We start from the raw sequence: 18,292 nt of genomic DNA, 5'->3' as shown, positions 1-18,292 counted from the left end.
CTAGAGTAATATACTAGAGTATTACTCTGCTGGAGGACCAGACACAGTAATCACTACAGAGATGAGATCTTCTATTTTAAATTTTTCTTGCAATATAAAGTTTACAGCCACCCCTGTAAAAATTATTAACACCTGATGCTGGTTTGTTTTATTATTTTCCTTTGGGATTCAGCTGTTTTGGTTTTGAATATGAACGCGCTGGGCTGAAGTCTGTAACAGAGAACGCACTTTTCAGGATCCAGAGAGCGCTGTTACCCGACCTGCCCGCCCCCAGTATGACCAACTGCCCTTCCCTGCAAACTTTCTGAAATAGTTCACAAAACACTAGAAGGTAATATAGATTTCCGCCTTCCCCCCTTCCCTACCCCCCCTCCCCACCTCTTTATCCTGGACGTCTTTTTTACATTTTGAGAGCACTTTCAAAAAATAAAGGTGATTTATATCAGCAAAATAGTTTCAAATAAAGGCGATGGCTGTGAACCTGAGAGCTTAGTGTGATACAAACACACAAAATTGTGGTATCCCCACTGGCTAGTACTTTCCTTGTTTAAGTCTTTCAATGTGGTAGCACAACTTTAGGGCAGGCCCCAGCTTCAGTCCCATATATTTCATTATCATGTCACTCCTCAGTAAGAGTAGTGCCTTCCCATCGATTTCCTGCAGAAGGAAGAGAATAAACACAACAACATACAACTATTTTAACAAGCTGCATGGTAAAACTGGAAAGTACATTATATTTGTTTATACTGTAGTAAAAAAATTATCTACTATATATAAAATAGTAACTTAGTATAATTTTATATTTACAGATGGCCACTGAAATGGAATTAATTTTAGTATGTTTTTTAGTGTATGATTAAGGTATTTAAGATGTGGAAGAAAATTATAATAAGCAAAAGAAACTGACCAAACAGCCCTCAAAATTAGGTACCAGCTGGGAAAAAAAGTGAATGGGTCAAGGGAAAAAAAAACAAGAAGCTGCAAAGGAAGGTCTGTGCAGTTAGAGATTAAATGATCCAAGCACTGAGGCCTTGCACTGAACCTTGAACACAGCTGTGGGAGGATTCTGGCATGCGCATGCAAACAGTCACACGGAAGAAGGGGTTACAGACCATCTAAATCTGTGAAATAAGGCAGATCTATGTCCAGTTTAAACCAGACAGATTGTTAGGATCAAGACCAAGGACAACTTAGTCAGATTTCAACTGCCTGGTTGAGAAGCTGCTGAAATGTGACAGTCCTAAGCTCTTAGTAGCATTACATACTGTAGACAGGCAATTAGATCCTTAAAACACCACAAAGAAAACCACTCTGCCTTCCTTTTTTTAAACATCAACCTGACAAAACAAGTGACATTTAGTCTTGTTATACAACAGAGAATAAAACATAAGACAGGAAGCTCTGTTAAAAGTTGAGTTTTCCTTCCAATCCATCTGACTGATATTTAACTGTCAGTAGGAGCTGGTGCAGAACAAGGGTGAAATACTAGTAAAGAGCAAGCCAGCCTCTTCTTGGAGGGTCATATCTACAATGAAATAAGAAAAGCACAGTGATAAGGAAGAGGGGAGACCAAAATCAGCACAGAGGAACTGACAGTTTATCTCTTTAAATACCATGTGTAGTTAGACCTTATGAAACCCTACATACAGTTTTTCTAAACAGATTAATTCAGCTGATTCAACTTACTCAATCAACTCAACTGATTCTCTAAATTTTAGTATTAATGACCAAGTGTAAAGCTAATGAGGCATACCAGCATTTCTACTTTGGGATAATCAGTCTCCAAAAGAGACTGTCTAAAAGAGGTGTTGTCTCCATAGGCCTAATGCCCCATTACTGTACATGAGTACCTCGACTCTAGAGGTACCAGGGATGATGGGGGTACCACGGATGTTGGCCACTAGAACTTGGATACTTCCAGAACTGGCATTACTCCATATAAGCTGAGAAGCAGTGGGTATTTACTTTAGTCTAACAAGACTGGAACCCAGAGAAAATATGGAGGAGTTTCAGGTGGAAAAATAATTTTCAGCCTTTCTCTAATATACCAGAAGAGTCTATTCTACCTTCAATTGCAGATAGAGTGATAGACATGAAAACTGTTTTTTAAGAGATTAACATGACACACAGTCTACTAGAACAGAATGGATATGCATCATACATGTCTCCTAAAGAGTTCTGCATGTGGAGCTAGTGCCTGTGGATCAGCTTCCTTCACAAAACGCATTACTTCCTCTATTGACCAGGTGGAAGGATCCTTATTCAATATTCTTGAAGGTTCCCTTTTTAGTGAATTCAGATCCGGTCCAGTTGTGGAACTTGCAGCTTTTTGCATAAAAATATTGTGAAAGGAAGAAGTATCACTAGTCTATACAGGGATAACACATTTCATTTTACATAAGATATCTTAATATTAACATGCACCTTTTATTATGCATTCTTTGCAATATATTAAAATGAAAGATGTTTTATTTTCCTCCAAATAATATTGTACTGTTCCATTTGTCTTTAAATGCCTTATATAACAGCAAATATTTACAGCAGCATAAACATTAGCTCTATGACATACCTACATGGATTAGTTCAACTTGTACTTGGCTCCTGGGTCCCAAGACGCCAGTAATGGGGAATGTGGCAAAGGCAAGTTAAGCTGTGCAGACAGAAGGAGGGACAGGAGGAAACCCTATTCCCATATTTCAGCAATACGGTAATAGTTGGTAAGATGCTCAGAAAGCGAGCTGCATATGACTAGCCCTCCTCGGTCCAGCCTGCTGCAGGGTCCATAACAGCAGCAAGAGGAAGGGCAGCAGGTAAGACCCCTCCCCAGCTTGCACTGCAGTATTAGCGCTAACAGGCTTAGGTTCTGCATGTGCAGTTACGCGAGCAAGCCTGACATGCTAGGCAACAGCACGACATTCCACTCCATGTGCAAGCCTTCCTATGGCAAAGAATGTCTTTATTCATAACTCTCGGACTTTGTACATTAATAAAAGCAGTTATATACTTTGGGAAGTTTAGTTATACAGCATACCTTCAATCCGCCTCTGTATTCGGTTCCTACTCACTTCATAGTAACCACTGCTCCCAGCAGAGCTCAAGGACAGCCTGCGCAGGATGGGGGCTGAATTTGAGGTAGCAGTCACTGGCTGAAGGGAGTTTCTGTAATATGCTGCACTCCCTGAAGTACGATATTCTGTGGAATTTCGACGGGTCGGGCTTGAAGGATTTACAGAACTAAGTGCAGAATCCATAGAGTCCTCAGAAAATCGATGTTCTTTGGAAGTGCTGTTTTCTTCTATAGGTAATGTTTCTGCTACACAAAAAGCAAGTATCAATATGTTCAAAGTGACAGACGTTATACCATTGTTATCAAACTCCCTATGCTCTCCTGAAGATACTGAACCTGTTAACTAATCTCCTCTGAGGCAATCACTGCTGCTGAATGTTTGTCCCTTTTCCTCATTGGGCTCTTACTGTATTTTTAAAACATTTTTTTGTAGCAAAACATTTAATACATCAGGTTTGAGGTAGTCTTCCATAAATCACTTGAGTTGTATTTGTTAAATACTATGAACAGGGAAGTGACAGAGGAAATTTTTTGGGGTAAAGGTGTCTGATGATAATACTGATATATCAAGCAATCTTAGTCAAGCATTTTCATTATCCTTTTTTAAACATATTCTCAAAAAGCTAACCATTGAGAGTGTGTTACATTTATCTTGCAAGAGATTTAAATAAAAACTCTCATGTTAACTAGCAATGGTTTGAGTTGTTCTAAACAGCAGAGGGAGTAACTTCATAAACAAGTGGACAGTTATCTCTAGCTCCCAATACGCTCAGACACAGAGGCCATCGCTACAAACTGAACAGGTTACAGGCAAAGCCACGGAAGGCTGTGAGTGCCAGGTACCGCATGCTACCGTAACACCTTTTGACCACAACGCTCTACCTAGGTACTGTTAGTTCTTTGCACAGGGCAGGGTCTATGAGCACAGACTCTGGAAAGCTAGATGTGTGTAAATGACTGAGCAAGTTAAAAAAAAAAGAATCAGGTCTCAGGAAGGGAGCGTAACAACATTCCCCTTTTTAGTTCTTACCACTTACCAGGTAACTTCTACTCTGCAAGACACAAACAACGCATGTTTAGAAGACTCATGAATTTTTAGAGGCTGTCAATACTGTTTCTAAGACAAGTAAGCAGAGTTCAGTGGGTCCCTTTCCCTGTGCCAGAAGACAGGACCCAGGTTTGCTGAATTATTGAAAATTCCACTCTCAGTCAACTGAACTCAGGTCTGATTGGGAGAAGTGTGTTACATGAAGGGAAAAAAAAAACCCAAACCCAAATCAATGAGAACACTACTCCATTCTCCAGCAAACATACATATTCTTCTCTGCATCAGGCCAATACCTAGCCAGAGAAAGAAGTTGGAAGCGTGATGTGCAAATCTGTATGAAACAAATGCCACTTTGGCAGGAGAGTTAAAAGCTGGGAAATATAGCTAACAGGTTCACAGAAGTGTAAACCCCACACTACCATCTTGAAAATTACTCTAGTGAAGTTATAAAACATATGCTAGTGAAGCAGCATATTCTTTGGGATAAGAACTGGTATGTTCTGCAAAACAAGTTCCTGAAATAAGCTTTTTACTTATCCTTCTTGTGTGACTACTTTCAAGAATTTCTTGGGTGAATACCCAATTAAAACTAAAGGAAGACTATTTTCCTATTTTTCCCAGTGAGCCTCTCAAGCATGTTTTCAACTTGCTTCATGAGGTCTTAGGTTCTCTGCTGAAACCTGTTTAAAAGTGGAGTGCAGCGAAGAACTGTTAAGCGTATTTTGGTCTTCAGACAACGTAATCCTGAAAGGGAGCAAAGGCACTCAGAGAGCCAGCTCCCTACATAGTGAATTTGGTAAGGCAAGACCTGCAAGACAACATAACATCTTTTACTAAACTTGATAGTTTTGGAATAAAGCAGCTTTTATGGACACAACCCCTTCTCTTTCACACGTACAACCCTCAAAACAACCACTGCAAAACTTTCTTATGTAAGATTTAAATCACAAAAGCAAGGAAGCAGCTACTGAGGTTTTCAAAGAAAACAAACAAAAAATAAAAGTAACTTTTTGCATTTGTCAGCCTGAAGTAGTTGCAGCAACTTACCAAAATGAAAAACAAAAGCCATCATTCTATAGAATTTCAGAGAGACTTTAAGAGATGTAGTCGATGATATGCACTATAAAACTAAATGGTAGCCAACCAAGGGAAAATCAGAACTGTAGAGAATGAAACCACTAACACAAATCTCAGTCCAAGACCAAAAGGCAGAGGTGGTCTTTAAGCAGTTACAGCAAAGCTATATGAAGGAGCCTAAGGTTTAACTGACTGAACCTGTAGATTGTTTAACTGACTGAACCTGTAGATTGATATTTCAGAAGTCTTGAAGGGTAGGATGAAACAACGAAGATAATACTCCTCAGCAGAAAGTTTCAACTAGAGTATTTAAGCATATATCAGCCAACTCCATGTAATAACTTAAGAAACAAACGTTTCTGTAGTTATAGTAAACAAGCCGAGGTCCCAAATATAGGGTTTTTTAAAAATAATTGTTTTCTGTAATCCTTGTCAAGATTTCTGAAGACACAAGGATTTTTACAATTGACTATATTACAAAAGAATTTAATTGTATTTACTCCAGTTATATCCCAGATTTCTCTCTGATGCTATATATCCTAACACAAACAATAGTAAATAGGGCTGGGAAAGATCAGCTCTGCTTTTCTTACCCAAAATACCAGCATTTGAATTAATTTTACTGTAAATTCGCAATTCACATACACAAGGTAGAAAAGCTGGCATGTTTCCCAGGGCCATCGCCTTTTAGATAAGGTGTTTCTGTTCAGCAACTACAGTGTCCAATCCACTTCCCCTTCCATCCATCTAGCTTCTCTACAAACAAAACGCAGCTGCAATCTTGTTGAAAAAGTGGTCAACTGGTATGACAGCTGATTGAAAATCGGTGCCTAACAAACGGTGCTTTGCAATCCACGGAGCAACGAATGGCACACTTCTCCTACCTCGACATTTTGAGCAGTTGTAAATAACAGTGGTATGGAAAGAGACAGGAGGTTCCCCTGCAGAATTCCTGATCTCTGGATAGATTAATAAAAGGCCATAAAAGGCCTTATGTTTCAAATGTAAGGATGACAGACTGTTTAAACACTGAAGGCCTTAGCAGGAATCGGACGTTTTGTTTTCTTGAAGCTCCTTTGGGAATTAGAAGCCAGTTGTTCTGCCTCATACATAACGGGAATGATGTAATCAGCCACAGTAGTAAGAACACTCTGTTTTCAGGGGCAGGGAGACTGAGTTATTCCACACACCCCCCCCTTTATCTTTCATAGCTTTAAGAAGAAACTGTTAAGAGAGCAGGAAAGACAGCAAAATCTGCAAAACATATCCCTGAGCAGATCAGAAGGAAAATGAGCTATTTGAAAGACCCTTTCCCACAATTATTCCATTTTGCCTTCAAATGATATTTCAAAACAACTATTTCAAGACAACTATGTCTCAATGGAACCAGAACTTTTTGGGGGCAGATCTTTCTTGCTAACCAACCCATGACTGACCGCTATAAAATTACCTCCAGATTTTCAACAGAGGACATTGCTCTAATGGGAAACACACAACACTAGAGAACACTTTGCCTCTTGAAATGCACAGAGTACAAATGCAAACCTCTGAAACCACAGCAAAACACTAATTTTAATTATTTTTTTTATCCAAGTGCACTTTATAATGAACTACTGATCTAAAAATGTATTTTAAGGAGTGCACTGACTTAATCCGTAAAAGGGATCCATTAGCAAACAAGGATTAAAAAGCAGTATGTACATGCATGTTTACTTTGAGGAAGATTTCTTACAAGACAATGCAGATCTACTCAAACATTTGTTTTGCTCCAACTGAAACAACTTAATTTGAGTATAATAAGTACTCTACACTTATTAAGTTACCTACCAGAAATATCTGACTTAGTTGTACAATATATCTGTGGAATTAAGCTGGTACTTCGTTTGGAAAGACACAGAAATCAATAATCAATGCAGAACTGCATTTCCTGCTGCTGCTATTATATACAAAGAAGTGAATATGCTACATATATATATAAAATAATAAGATATGCCATTTTAAATAAGCTATAATTTTGAACATTTTGATATCCTTTTCTGCTTTAACTGTAGTCCCATGACTTTTTTATCTGCAGAGAAAGAGAGATCATTCTGACCCCACTGATGCTAATAGACACAAAATGACCCCAGTATCTCCAAAAAGAAGAAAAAAGAATATGAAGGAAGAAGTAACTAATCCCCATCATATTTCAAAAAAGCCTTTGGAAATGCTGGGCAAATGCCTTGCAGCAAGAGAAAGTATGCATCAGACAGGACAAGTCAACATCAACAAGTAACTATGGCTTAACCAGTTAAGTAGCAAATGTGGAGTAAAAAAACCACATTTTTGTAAGTCTCTCACTGAGGTTTAAACCTAGATGCTTTACTTCACATGGGAGGCAGACTAAGACTAGAGACGTGCTCAGTTCCTGCAGCTGAGCTGCAGCGCAGGAAGAGGTGCTATTCAATAGTGAGCTAAATCAATCCAACAGCCAGCTGCCACAGGGGGGCTTTGCAGCTCCCATGGCCATGCCTGCATTTTATTCAACCCTTCCCTGTGCTCATCTGAGCCCACGGTGAGTCAGTCCAGGGAAGTAAACTGTAAACTACTCTCTGCTTCACCAAAAAGTTTTCTGTGCTTTTGCTCATTGGTTCAGCTCACCACCCAGCCAGGGGGCCTGGGACCCACTGCAGGAGCAAGGAACGCAGGAGCAGCACAACTTTCAGTGGCAGGTAGCCATAAACTCAGCTGAATCGTATCCCCAAGCTTCCTCACCCTTACTCACCCAATGGCCCCAGCCTAGAGTTATTAACAGTTGCTTCCAATTTATCTCCTAATCCATTTTGAGGCAATTGGTTTTCTGCTGAACAGCCGTATATGAAGCAGGAGGCTTCATCCATCACCTATTTGCCTGAGCCCCTTCACAGAAAAGGCTAGCAGGTTTAGGAGAAGGACTGCTGCAACTTGCAGTAGATCTTCCCTAAGTGCAAAATCTGTGCCAGTGATCAATAATTAACACACTTTCACCCTGACCTGTCAAAGGCTAGAGACAAACCAGATACATATGGTGAACTCGGTCCTTTTTGACTGGAAATACTGAAACCATAAATAATCCTCATATATAATCCCGACATGATGTAATTACCTTCGGATGGATGAGCATCATTTCTGGGAAGCTTAGGGGAAAGAGGAGCAGTATATGGTGGAGAGTCCTGAGAGTATCGCTTAGCGCTCCTGTTTTCAGGTATTTCTTCTTTTGCTGTGAAGAGGAAAGTCACCACCTATTATTCTAGCACATAGCTGCTCATGGGGAAAGTCCAGGGACAAAAGCAATACATCAGCCATTCACCAGGTTACCATTCAATTTCTTGTGTCACGCAGACTCAAGTCATTTCGATACAAACTTTCAAGGCTGAAGTACAGCTTAGTTTATACTGTCATCACCCAAATCACCTTGACCCTGGCTACTTTTCTGAAAAGAGTTAAAACTAATGACTTTCATATGACAGACAGTATTATAAACATAATTCCTCCATTGGATAGGGGAGGAAAAAAAAAAAAAAAGAATATTTTATTTTCTAAAGCAGCACCCGGAAGACAGACTCAGCTATCAGACAGCTGTGAGGAAGCTTCACCCCCAATATGAATCTTCTGAAATTGCCCCGATACCAAGGTTTTCTCAGCTATGGCTCCTGGTAACCCTTGGGCTGGGACTTGTTACACCAGGCCCTGCAAACAACCTGATGGGAGATCTTGCATAAGGCCTTTCATTTCCCCCTCACTCTATGCTCTGGGTGCAGCAGAGAAAGATATCGGCCTCAACAAAATATCACAAGCAGTCACCCACAAAACCCACCTTTTCTAGTAGAAGACTGGACTATACATCGTAGAAAGTAAAATTGTTGGGGCCACCACTGAGTAAGGTGAATAAAAAGGGAAGAAAGGACCTTTTATTGGTATGGGAAGGGCTAGACTGAATCCACTTTCAGGGCAAGCCCCTTCTCATAAGGCAGTAAGTATCTTCTTGCAAGTTTATTTTATGATCTGAACATAAATTTAACAAATGAAATGTGAAGTTTTGAGCTTGTCCTTTTAGCAGTATTACAGTGGTACAATACATATGTTTCCTGGCTTGGCTACAAGGAGGAGTTTGCCGAACAAAATGATTTCTGCACGTGTGGTATGAGCTATCCCATCCTGTCAAAGCACTACCGCACTGTAACCGATTCACCAAGAACTGAAGCGTATTCATTTCAATCAGTTCACGTCACAGAAAGACAGATTAAAAAGTTACATTTCTTAAAGTCGCCACACTTCTCAAAAACATCAGCGCTCGGAAATAACCGCTGTTTAACAGTACCTGGTTTGTTCCTATCATACTCCGTTGGACTGTGTGCACATCCCATGTAAGGGCTGAAAGGCTGGCTACTGAAGAGATTATCACACTGCAGGCTGTGGCAGAGCTTCTCCAAGAAGCGTAGGACAAATGATGCGCTGTTTACAGAAGGAAGATTGATGGCATGCTTTTCCCCATCAAAGGAAGCTGTGAATAAGAAGATGATGTCAAACACCCCCCAAGCATCATGAAGTATAGTAAAACACCATCATTAACTTAAAGGAAAAGACATCCAGATTTAATTTAAGCCACAAAAGGCGTGAGAGGAGTAAACAGTCATTCTGGTAGTGTAACAAATTTACATCCAAAGGACTGATTTTACCTTCTGTTGGATCCATGCCAGTTTAGATTGGCTCTATGGGAACTTACTTTAATAAAATAATTTTGGATTCACACCAGCACAACAAAACTTTCAACTATTCCCTCATCACCAAAACCTTATGTATAATTTCTGTTGTTTACTTACAAAACAGCAAACTCTCCACCACCTATTTGCAGGAGATAACACAGAAAAGATCCCTTACAGTACTTGCTAAAAAAACAAATACAAAATTTAAAAAAAAAAAAAAAAAAAAGGAAGCAAACAACTTTATTTTTTTTTTCTCAGTTTCTATCTGAACTGAGCGTACTTGTGGTAACGTGCTGGCATCTATTACCACTGAAATTCTGACTACAGAAACTGTTTTGCCACTTGCTATTTTATCACTAAAGAATTCTATCCTGCTATCAACACTACAGTGGCCAAGCTCCTATGCAGAAATACCACAAGAGCTGCAAGGGGATCTGGTGTCTTTTAAACCAAGCGATTACAAAGTGCTTGGACACGTGCCTATGTCTTTTACTTGACCTCCTTCCTTGCCCCCCAACAGAGCACTGCAGCTGATGATATTTTCCTTTTTTATGAAAATCAGTAAGATTTTGAAGACTCAATACTACCAATATATGGATAAATAACTACCATTACATTAGCTGAAGCTTTTAGTTACTTCCGATTAGAAAGACATTACAACAAAGCAGGAACAAACTTCTAACTTAAGCTTAGGGCTAAAAAGAAGCGGCATGAACACCAGGTTTATGCATCAATTTGTCTTCTTGGTTTTCAGCCTGTCATGCAGCTTTCTGTTGTAACATAAGTTTCCAGACGATAAGTAGAGCTTTAAAGGATCACATTTTGTCGGTAGCAGATGCATTAAAAAAAAAAAAACAAAACCAACCAAAAAAACCCAAACCAGAAATGACAAGAAAGCCTTTACTCACAGATCTGAATTAAGGAACATTTCCATATTGTGTTACAAAAGAGACAGATTAATATACACAAAACCAAAGAAAACTCCCAAGTTTAGAATATTTTAGGCTTCTTTGGGAAATCAGAAGTGTCAATTACTCATACTGTTGATGTAAGGAAGCTTCTGATTAGAGTTAATGCAAGTTTACCAGCTAGCATCAACAACAATGTGCCACCTCTCTCATCTGCTTTCATGACAGACTGACCCAATGCAAGTGCTTATAAAGTTTAAGAGTCAGTACTACAGGGACAAATCCCAGACCAACGTGTTTCCATGGCCCATTCAGTTTTTCCAGGCTCCAACGTTCAAATGAAATGCTAATGATTCACAGTCCCACATGTGGCTCAGACACAAGGTCCTCTACCTCCTGTTTGGGGAAAGGGTCTCTGAAGGCAAATTTTTGCTTGGAACTCAACCAGTTCTGGAGAGCAAATGGGCTGTGAGACCTAGCAGACCCTGATCTCCTGACACATTTACTGCAAGGTAGTAGCCAGCTACAGCAAAAATTTAAAATGCTTTATAATAGCCTTATGGATGTTCTTATGTGACCTGGGGGAAATCACTTATTCTCCATGCCTTAATTTCTCATTTTGAGAAGAAGCCTTGAAAACAAAAATATTATCTTAACGTTGTCAGGAGGGTAAAGCAAGAAACAGCTGAGGCAATGTGACTACCCCAGCAAGACATACCATGGGAAAAATCCACAAATAAAGATTCAGTGCAAACACAGCTCCCTTGTACTCTGAACACCTGAGGGCAACCATACGAACTCCAACCAAGGGTGTGGCATCCAGATCCATAGGCTCAACTGTCTGCTCTGCTTGGGGACAACATAAGCCTCTTACTTCCCAGAAAAATGCTAGGGGAAAAAATAAAGAGGAGTACTTCTGAGGTGCAATAACCTCAACCTTTTATGACAAATAAACAGGGACTGAAGCTTGCATGCACAATCTGAGCCCCTGGGATGAACAGTCACTCTCATTTCTTCACCTTCCACTGTGTAAGTATGTTTTAAATACCAGGTTCAAGCCAGAAGAAAGGCTGAGAGCTAAACTATCAGAGAAATGTGTTTGTCTGATAGTGAAGAAACTCACTGAAGAGTCTGATTTTAATTCTCTGCTTGAGAAGATTTATCTGAGCCTCAGTCTGTTTCATCCTACCAAATGCCATAGCCTCTGTGCTACAAGGAGAAAAAAAGGGGCTGACACCACCACCATTAGTGGGTTTGCTAATCAAGCCTTTAATTTCCTTTCAGTTATATTTGCCTGAATTGAAACCTTATGCATCAAGCAAAAATAAAATGGTTTGTGCTTTTGTTTGAGTAAGAAAAGATGGAAAAATCCTAAATTCAAGTCTATTCAAAACAATTATTTTCTTTGGCAGCTAAACTGAAAGAACCTGCTAATTATTCACATGTATTCTAGCAAGATTATTTTATCCACATCCTCATCAGCATATAGTTTCCTCCTACGGCAGGTATAATACTCGTCATGAAAGTATCAGTCCACAAAAGATTTACATTTCTTTGCTTATTCTCTGCTGCAACTTTTTTTTTTTCCACTGGCAAGAAAAAAAATCCTGAACAATAAACCACACCCCCAAACCACTTTCAAACAAAAACTCTACAAGAAAACACTCTCACAATTTCATTCTGTAATCACTCATTTTACTTTACTGTAGCTTTCCTCTTCTTCCTTACTGTTCACATGCACAGCTGGTTGTAGTGTGCTACATTAACCTAAGTCACATTTTGTGCCTCTCAAAATACATCACACACAAGTTTCTGATAAAATGACAGGGAGTATTTGCTCACCCGCTTCTCAGCAACCTGTTTGACAAGCCGATGAGAAGGCAAGAGCTCAAGAACACCAGAAACCCACTGGGGTCTTGTGGCTCACTATCACCTGGACCAGGACTCTGCTCGAGGAGCAGTCCACATCACCAAGTTCCTCAAACCCAGGGCCACAGAGCTGGTTTCTCTGAGTCCAGGCCTTGGGGTGAAGCCAGGTGCAGAATAGTAATTCAGTTTTGTACAGAATTTCTGAATGTAAACAAACCACTATAAAGATTTTGAAATTTCTTTCTCTTCTCTGGAATAATGATTTTCAAAGACTTAGTCACAGCCCAGTTATGCCACTGGCCTACAATTTAGTCCTCTGTGATAAGCAATCACGAACAGAATGCTGGCAATGCACATCTCAGTGCATTTTGTTCAAGAAAATTGACTTGTCTGAATTAGGTACAGCAAGGTATTAGTGATGGAATGAACTTTCACGTATCTTGCAGAAATACAGCAATATGGGTTCCAAAACCACACGTATAGAATGCCATTAAACCTTTACTACACAGCAGAGAAGCAGCATCCATTTTGTGAACAAACTCACAGGGATGCGTAAGCAAGGCTTACTGTAGTTCTGCTATACGCAGGTTAGGATGCTGCTTTTTAAATATTGTTAGACAGCAACATCTTTATGAGGATTTAATTGAACCTGTATTCCACTAATCATCTTTCACATCTGGTGTTAATATAAGGAGATTAAAGTAACGCAAAGTCTTTTTATCATCAGTGATGGAATTATGAATTGATGTGCTAACTGCTGTATAGAGTATTTCCTAGTCTAGAAGGAAAAAAAACCAAAAATGTCAAGAAGCAGCTATTCAGTTTGACATATAGAGATAATTTATCTGTAGACTTGCCATTAATATGTAGCAGAAATAAACCTATTCCATAATAGGGGACATAGGTGGATGAACACTAACCTAGAATACTGCTACAATTCTGGGGAATTGGGAGAAGGGAAGAAGCAGCAACTTTAACATATGGAATCACTTGCCTGGAAGCTAAACAGATTAGTTTGAAACTTTTCATCCACTTGGTTAAGGCATTAAGAACACAAACACTATGTATGGATAAGATTATGCAAATGACTTGAATTAATAAAGCTGGTATTTCACTTGTACTGAGTTTACTTGACAAATGTTTGGCTACAGCTGCTAAATGAGGTGCATGAGCTCTACTTAGTATAAGAATCTAACTGTATCGTGTATACGTAATTTAACACTGCTATTGCTAAATTCTAGTTTAAATAATTGTTCAAATCATCCCGGACCCAGAATGAGATAAATCACACGCCACCAATAATGTCTTAGTAAAGGAGTTAATCTTCTTGACTGTGCTTAAATAGTTAGAAAAGTGATATAAACTCATTGCAGCTACTTCAGTTCTTCTGCCCTACCTCGAGTTCCCAACCAAGTGATGAAACAAAGCAATTTCACATACCAGTTATCATCTCCCCTCCGTGATGGCCAGATTTCAGAAATCCAAAGACTGTTTTGGATTGATAGGCACAATCCACGCAAGCCTGTACAGCCTGCTGAAGTACCACATTGACAGGACCTGGTCCAAAGTGATCTGGAAGTTGCTGAACCTTCTTCTTATCCAGGTGAGGCCCAGAATTTCCATGCTTGTTGACATAAACACACACTGAAAAAAGAATAAACCATATTTACTACCAAGGGACTAAGACATGTTTCCAAGTTAGAACTGCAAACCATCTTTTTAGTTTTAATCCTGAGGAAAAGATTAATTGGTCAACATGCAAAAAGTGCTCTGTCTTATATCAAGGTTTTACTGCCTGAGTCCTAAACCCACTTCTTTCTGGTCTCTAAAGCGCTTCTCTACCCCATTAATGTAACAAAGCTGTCATAATCTGTGCTTATCTTTTATTTTGACTAATCTCTCTTCATACACTAGTTCCAATAAAGTAAGAATTGCTGGCAGGTACTCTAAACTACCAAGATGCAATTCTAAAAGCTAGCCTTACCAAGTTACTGCCCTATTTTTTCTCCTGTTTGAGAAGCTCCAACAAAGACAACCCTATGGTATATACCTACCACTAATGCTCACTCTGAAGCACCCATATAGCATTAATGTGTGCGTGTATAATGGTTCTATGTGCGTGTATAATGAAGGTCTGTACCTTCAGAAGCTCCAAATTGCTCAGATACCATTTCTCTGCTAAGTAAAATAAACATACTTCTCTAGAAACACTGTAAGGTGGTTTAAAGCTTAGCACAAAATAATCAAATGTGACTTTTGAAATTACTTTTTATAGACACTACGCAAAACTGTCTTTCAAAAGGAATGGCAAGGCAGAAAAACATGGGAAAAAGCCGTAACCAAAGATTTTTTTTTTCCTTTTTGGCCTTGGCTGTCACATGACCAGGAATGCACCCAAGACATTATTACAGCTTAATGAAAAAATGTGCCTCTGTGGTGATTAAGCAGACAATGTAAGCATTCTGTCATACAAAAGACTGCCATATTTTCTGAACTGTAGTATTATTTGGGCTTAGTTAAAAAACCTGGATTTTTAAAAATGAAATATTTCTCTAAGCGTTTTAATGTCTTCGTGTGTATCTGCTTACTCTCTGATGCCTGCAGGAAACCTGTATGTGCAATAATCAAAGACACAAATCAGCAAAAATAGTTTTCATGGCATCTTCTGTCTGGGCTCAATAACTGCCTCCTGAAAGGTTAATTTTCCTAGGAAAAACATACATATTTTCCTCTCATCCATGACTGAAGTTGGGATTGAGAAGAGCCTGACTTCTACTGTAAAAACAGTTTTTAAATGTAAAAAAGCATCCCAAACAAAATTACCATAATTTATGGGGTTTTTAGAAAGTTCTGAGATGTCAATTGACAACATACAAATTGTTTCACTACAGGGTTACAAGTTCCTCAACGAGTTAGTTCATTAACTAGCTTATTTCTTTTTTGCCAACCCTTCTCAAGATACATTTCATTATATTTCAAAAACAAGCAAACATAAGAGGAAAGAGGAATGTATTTCCTCTGATTGCCTTGACTTGGTTTAAACAGACTGAGTTGTTTCTTTTAATGTAAGGCTACACAAAGATAAAATCTCCATTTTGTTACATTACAGTACAGCCTGCATGATATCAGAATATCATATGGGTTTTTTAGCTACATCTATTCCCATTTGATACATTAAGGAGTGGGACAGACATGAAAGAACTGTACAGTTTCCTTCTTCAGACAGGAACAAACTGCTGGGTCTAGCAGATCTATCAAAAGCCCCTGTGCTCCAGCACTTCTTGCTATAATGCAGGCATCAAAATACTAGTTCTGCAAAGTAACACTGGCACCTACAAATATCTTCAAAAAATAAGGCAGCTGGATGATGATTTACAGTAATAAATTTGCAGCACATTTTCCATAAAATGACACTAGTAGTTTGCTTGAAATGGAAGCCATTTCACACTAAAAATGTCATTAATTTTTTTTCTTTGTCTTTTACCTGTGGATATAACTGTTGCAGTTGCACCAGACAAACTAATTCCATCTTTAAGTATCTGTGTAGTGCCACTGTCCCCCTCAGGAGAAGAATGAGGAGAAGGAGATGCAGGAGTCAGTTGTTCTGGCAAGATTTTTTTCTGTTTAGAGAAAAAAAAACCAAAGAAAAAATGTTTAATGTTTTTTAAGGAGTCTGCAAAACCTTTCTGCTATCAGTTACCATGTTACTGAATGTGTGTGGTTCCTTATTACAGAAGTACTACACGCAGCAGAGAAAACTAAGACCAGAAACTGTCCGTTTGCATTTACAGCTACTTAAGTAAGGCAGTGGAAGACAAATGGCTTAAAAAGGAACCCACCTCTATCTGAAGAGAGGGAAAATAATGAGCTTTATATATTAACTTGTGACCCTTCTAAATCTTAGGAAGTAAAGAAGAGGTGTTTTGGATTATTTTCCTGTCCATCCCCTTCCAATCACCTGTGTTTATCACAGCTCAGATCAGTTACTTGGGCTGTGTATATATTCCCATATAAAACTTGAGCCACATTTAGGTGTCAACTTTACAGTGCACCTAGATTTTCCCTCAGCTTGTTTCAAAGGGGCTGAAATTCTCAAGTAATCACTTTCAGGAATTGGTGCTTTACACAAGATATCAAATAAACCAGTTGTTAGAGTCTTGCCAAGTGGATTGCCAAAACCTTTTCCTTTCCCAAACCAAACTTATTTGCAGCTTATCATATGACAGACAACCAGAGTTCACAGCACAGATTTAGAAATTGGTCAGTGTGTACTACCTTCCACCTGAGGAAAGGAGAATTTTGTTATAATTTGGTTTGGTCTGGGGTTTAGAAAAGAGATAAGCACAAGGAAGGCATTTCTAATGTGCTTTGACATGCTATGAAATTACATGGAAATAAAAGAAATAATGAATTGGAGAAAAGTTCATCACTGCTCCCTTCACCATTTATTCTTGCATGAGACCAGATTATGTTCTCATTCTCTTACCTACCAAAAAAAATTAGGAATATAAGAGGTTACCCAAGGTCTTGACGCTGCTGAAGGCAGCAGAGACTTAGCTACTCAAGTGGTAAGGATTTACTGCTAAAATTGGTCTACGAGGAAGTAAAAATTCAGTCAGGTTGCTAGGGAAGGCTAAGACCTCTTCCATTTAGCAGTATTCATCCTTTACACTTTTAGAAGCAGCATAGTTTCCAATATAATATATTAAAAATCAGGCAGAAAGCAATCAAAATATACACCTTCCTAAGAGCACCAGTGCTTAACTTCTTCACAATACCTATAAAGAATAAATTAACTTTCTTCTGAAGTCCAGGGCACTTTAAAGAAAATTTCTGTGCCCCCTACAGTTCAGAGAAGATAGGCTTGGCTGGAGAAACTACTTGACAATATGGCACTGGGTGGAATCGCCATGAACATAAGGAACAGACTGCCAAAGCTTGGCATTGCACTGTGAATGAGCTGAGGTGGCTCAGGTCACACACTGCGCCAAGCAGTGATGTATTACTTGTCAGGACCTGCCTATGTATCTTAACATTGGGTGACAGAAAGGTCTCTCTCCATCCTTAATACAGAGAACAAAAACGCACTTGGGACGTTTGAGCTTTTGATCTGAAGTCTGACATTCCTGAAGGCCCCTCTGGAGCAGGGACTCCTTGGGGGGGCAGTTGTCTGTCACCACACTGCAAAATATGGGTGGTCAAGTTGAGGGGAAAGAAGAGGAAATGGAAGAAATGTAGGCATGAAAACAAAATACAAACACCAAACTGCAAGAGAGAGGAACTATCCACCATCCGCCCTAGCATGTAAACATGGTGAGGCTAGCCGGCCATTCCTGACCTTCTCCTTCAGAAGAAAGAAAGAGCATGCATTTTGGAAATACAGCACATTATGCTTGCTCCGCTGAGGTTCTCATTTTGCAATCCCAGACTGCCAGACCACATTCCCAAGCAGGGCTCAGCACATTTGCCTGGTCAGGGTGTTGCCGGATGTCCCCTGCCAGTTGGGAGGGCACACCAGCTCTGTTTGCCTGCAGAGCTCTGCCCACAAGTCTGGCACCACACAGTCAACTTCACAGGCTTTACTCTAACACTTAAATAC

At 39.3% G+C, this 18,292-nt stretch overlaps 1 protein-coding gene across 1 annotated transcript in view; it reads right to left on the bottom strand.

Annotated features, from left to right (window-relative positions):
* Positions 1-531: 531 nt before the first annotated feature.
* Positions 532-18,292, bottom strand: part of SCML2 (Scm polycomb group protein like 2) — a 58,707-nt gene continuing 40,946 nt past the window's right edge. Inside the window, 7 exon segments of the mRNA XM_035888573.1 lie at positions 532-657; positions 2,162-2,325; positions 3,032-3,313; positions 8,317-8,430; positions 9,532-9,714; positions 14,134-14,337; positions 16,178-16,313. Coding sequence (XP_035744466.1) covers positions 532-657; positions 2,162-2,325; positions 3,032-3,313; positions 8,317-8,430; positions 9,532-9,714; positions 14,134-14,337; positions 16,178-16,313 — 1,209 coding nt within the window.

Source organism: Egretta garzetta, unplaced genomic scaffold (genome assembly GCF_000687185.1).
Source record: "Egretta garzetta isolate BGI_Z169 unplaced genomic scaffold, ASM68718v1 scaffold111, whole genome shotgun sequence".
NCBI classification, from domain to species: domain Eukaryota; kingdom Metazoa; phylum Chordata; class Aves; order Pelecaniformes; family Ardeidae; genus Egretta; species Egretta garzetta.
The sequence above is the reverse complement of the archived record's forward strand: the minus strand, read 5'-3'. Positions and strand labels throughout refer to the sequence as shown.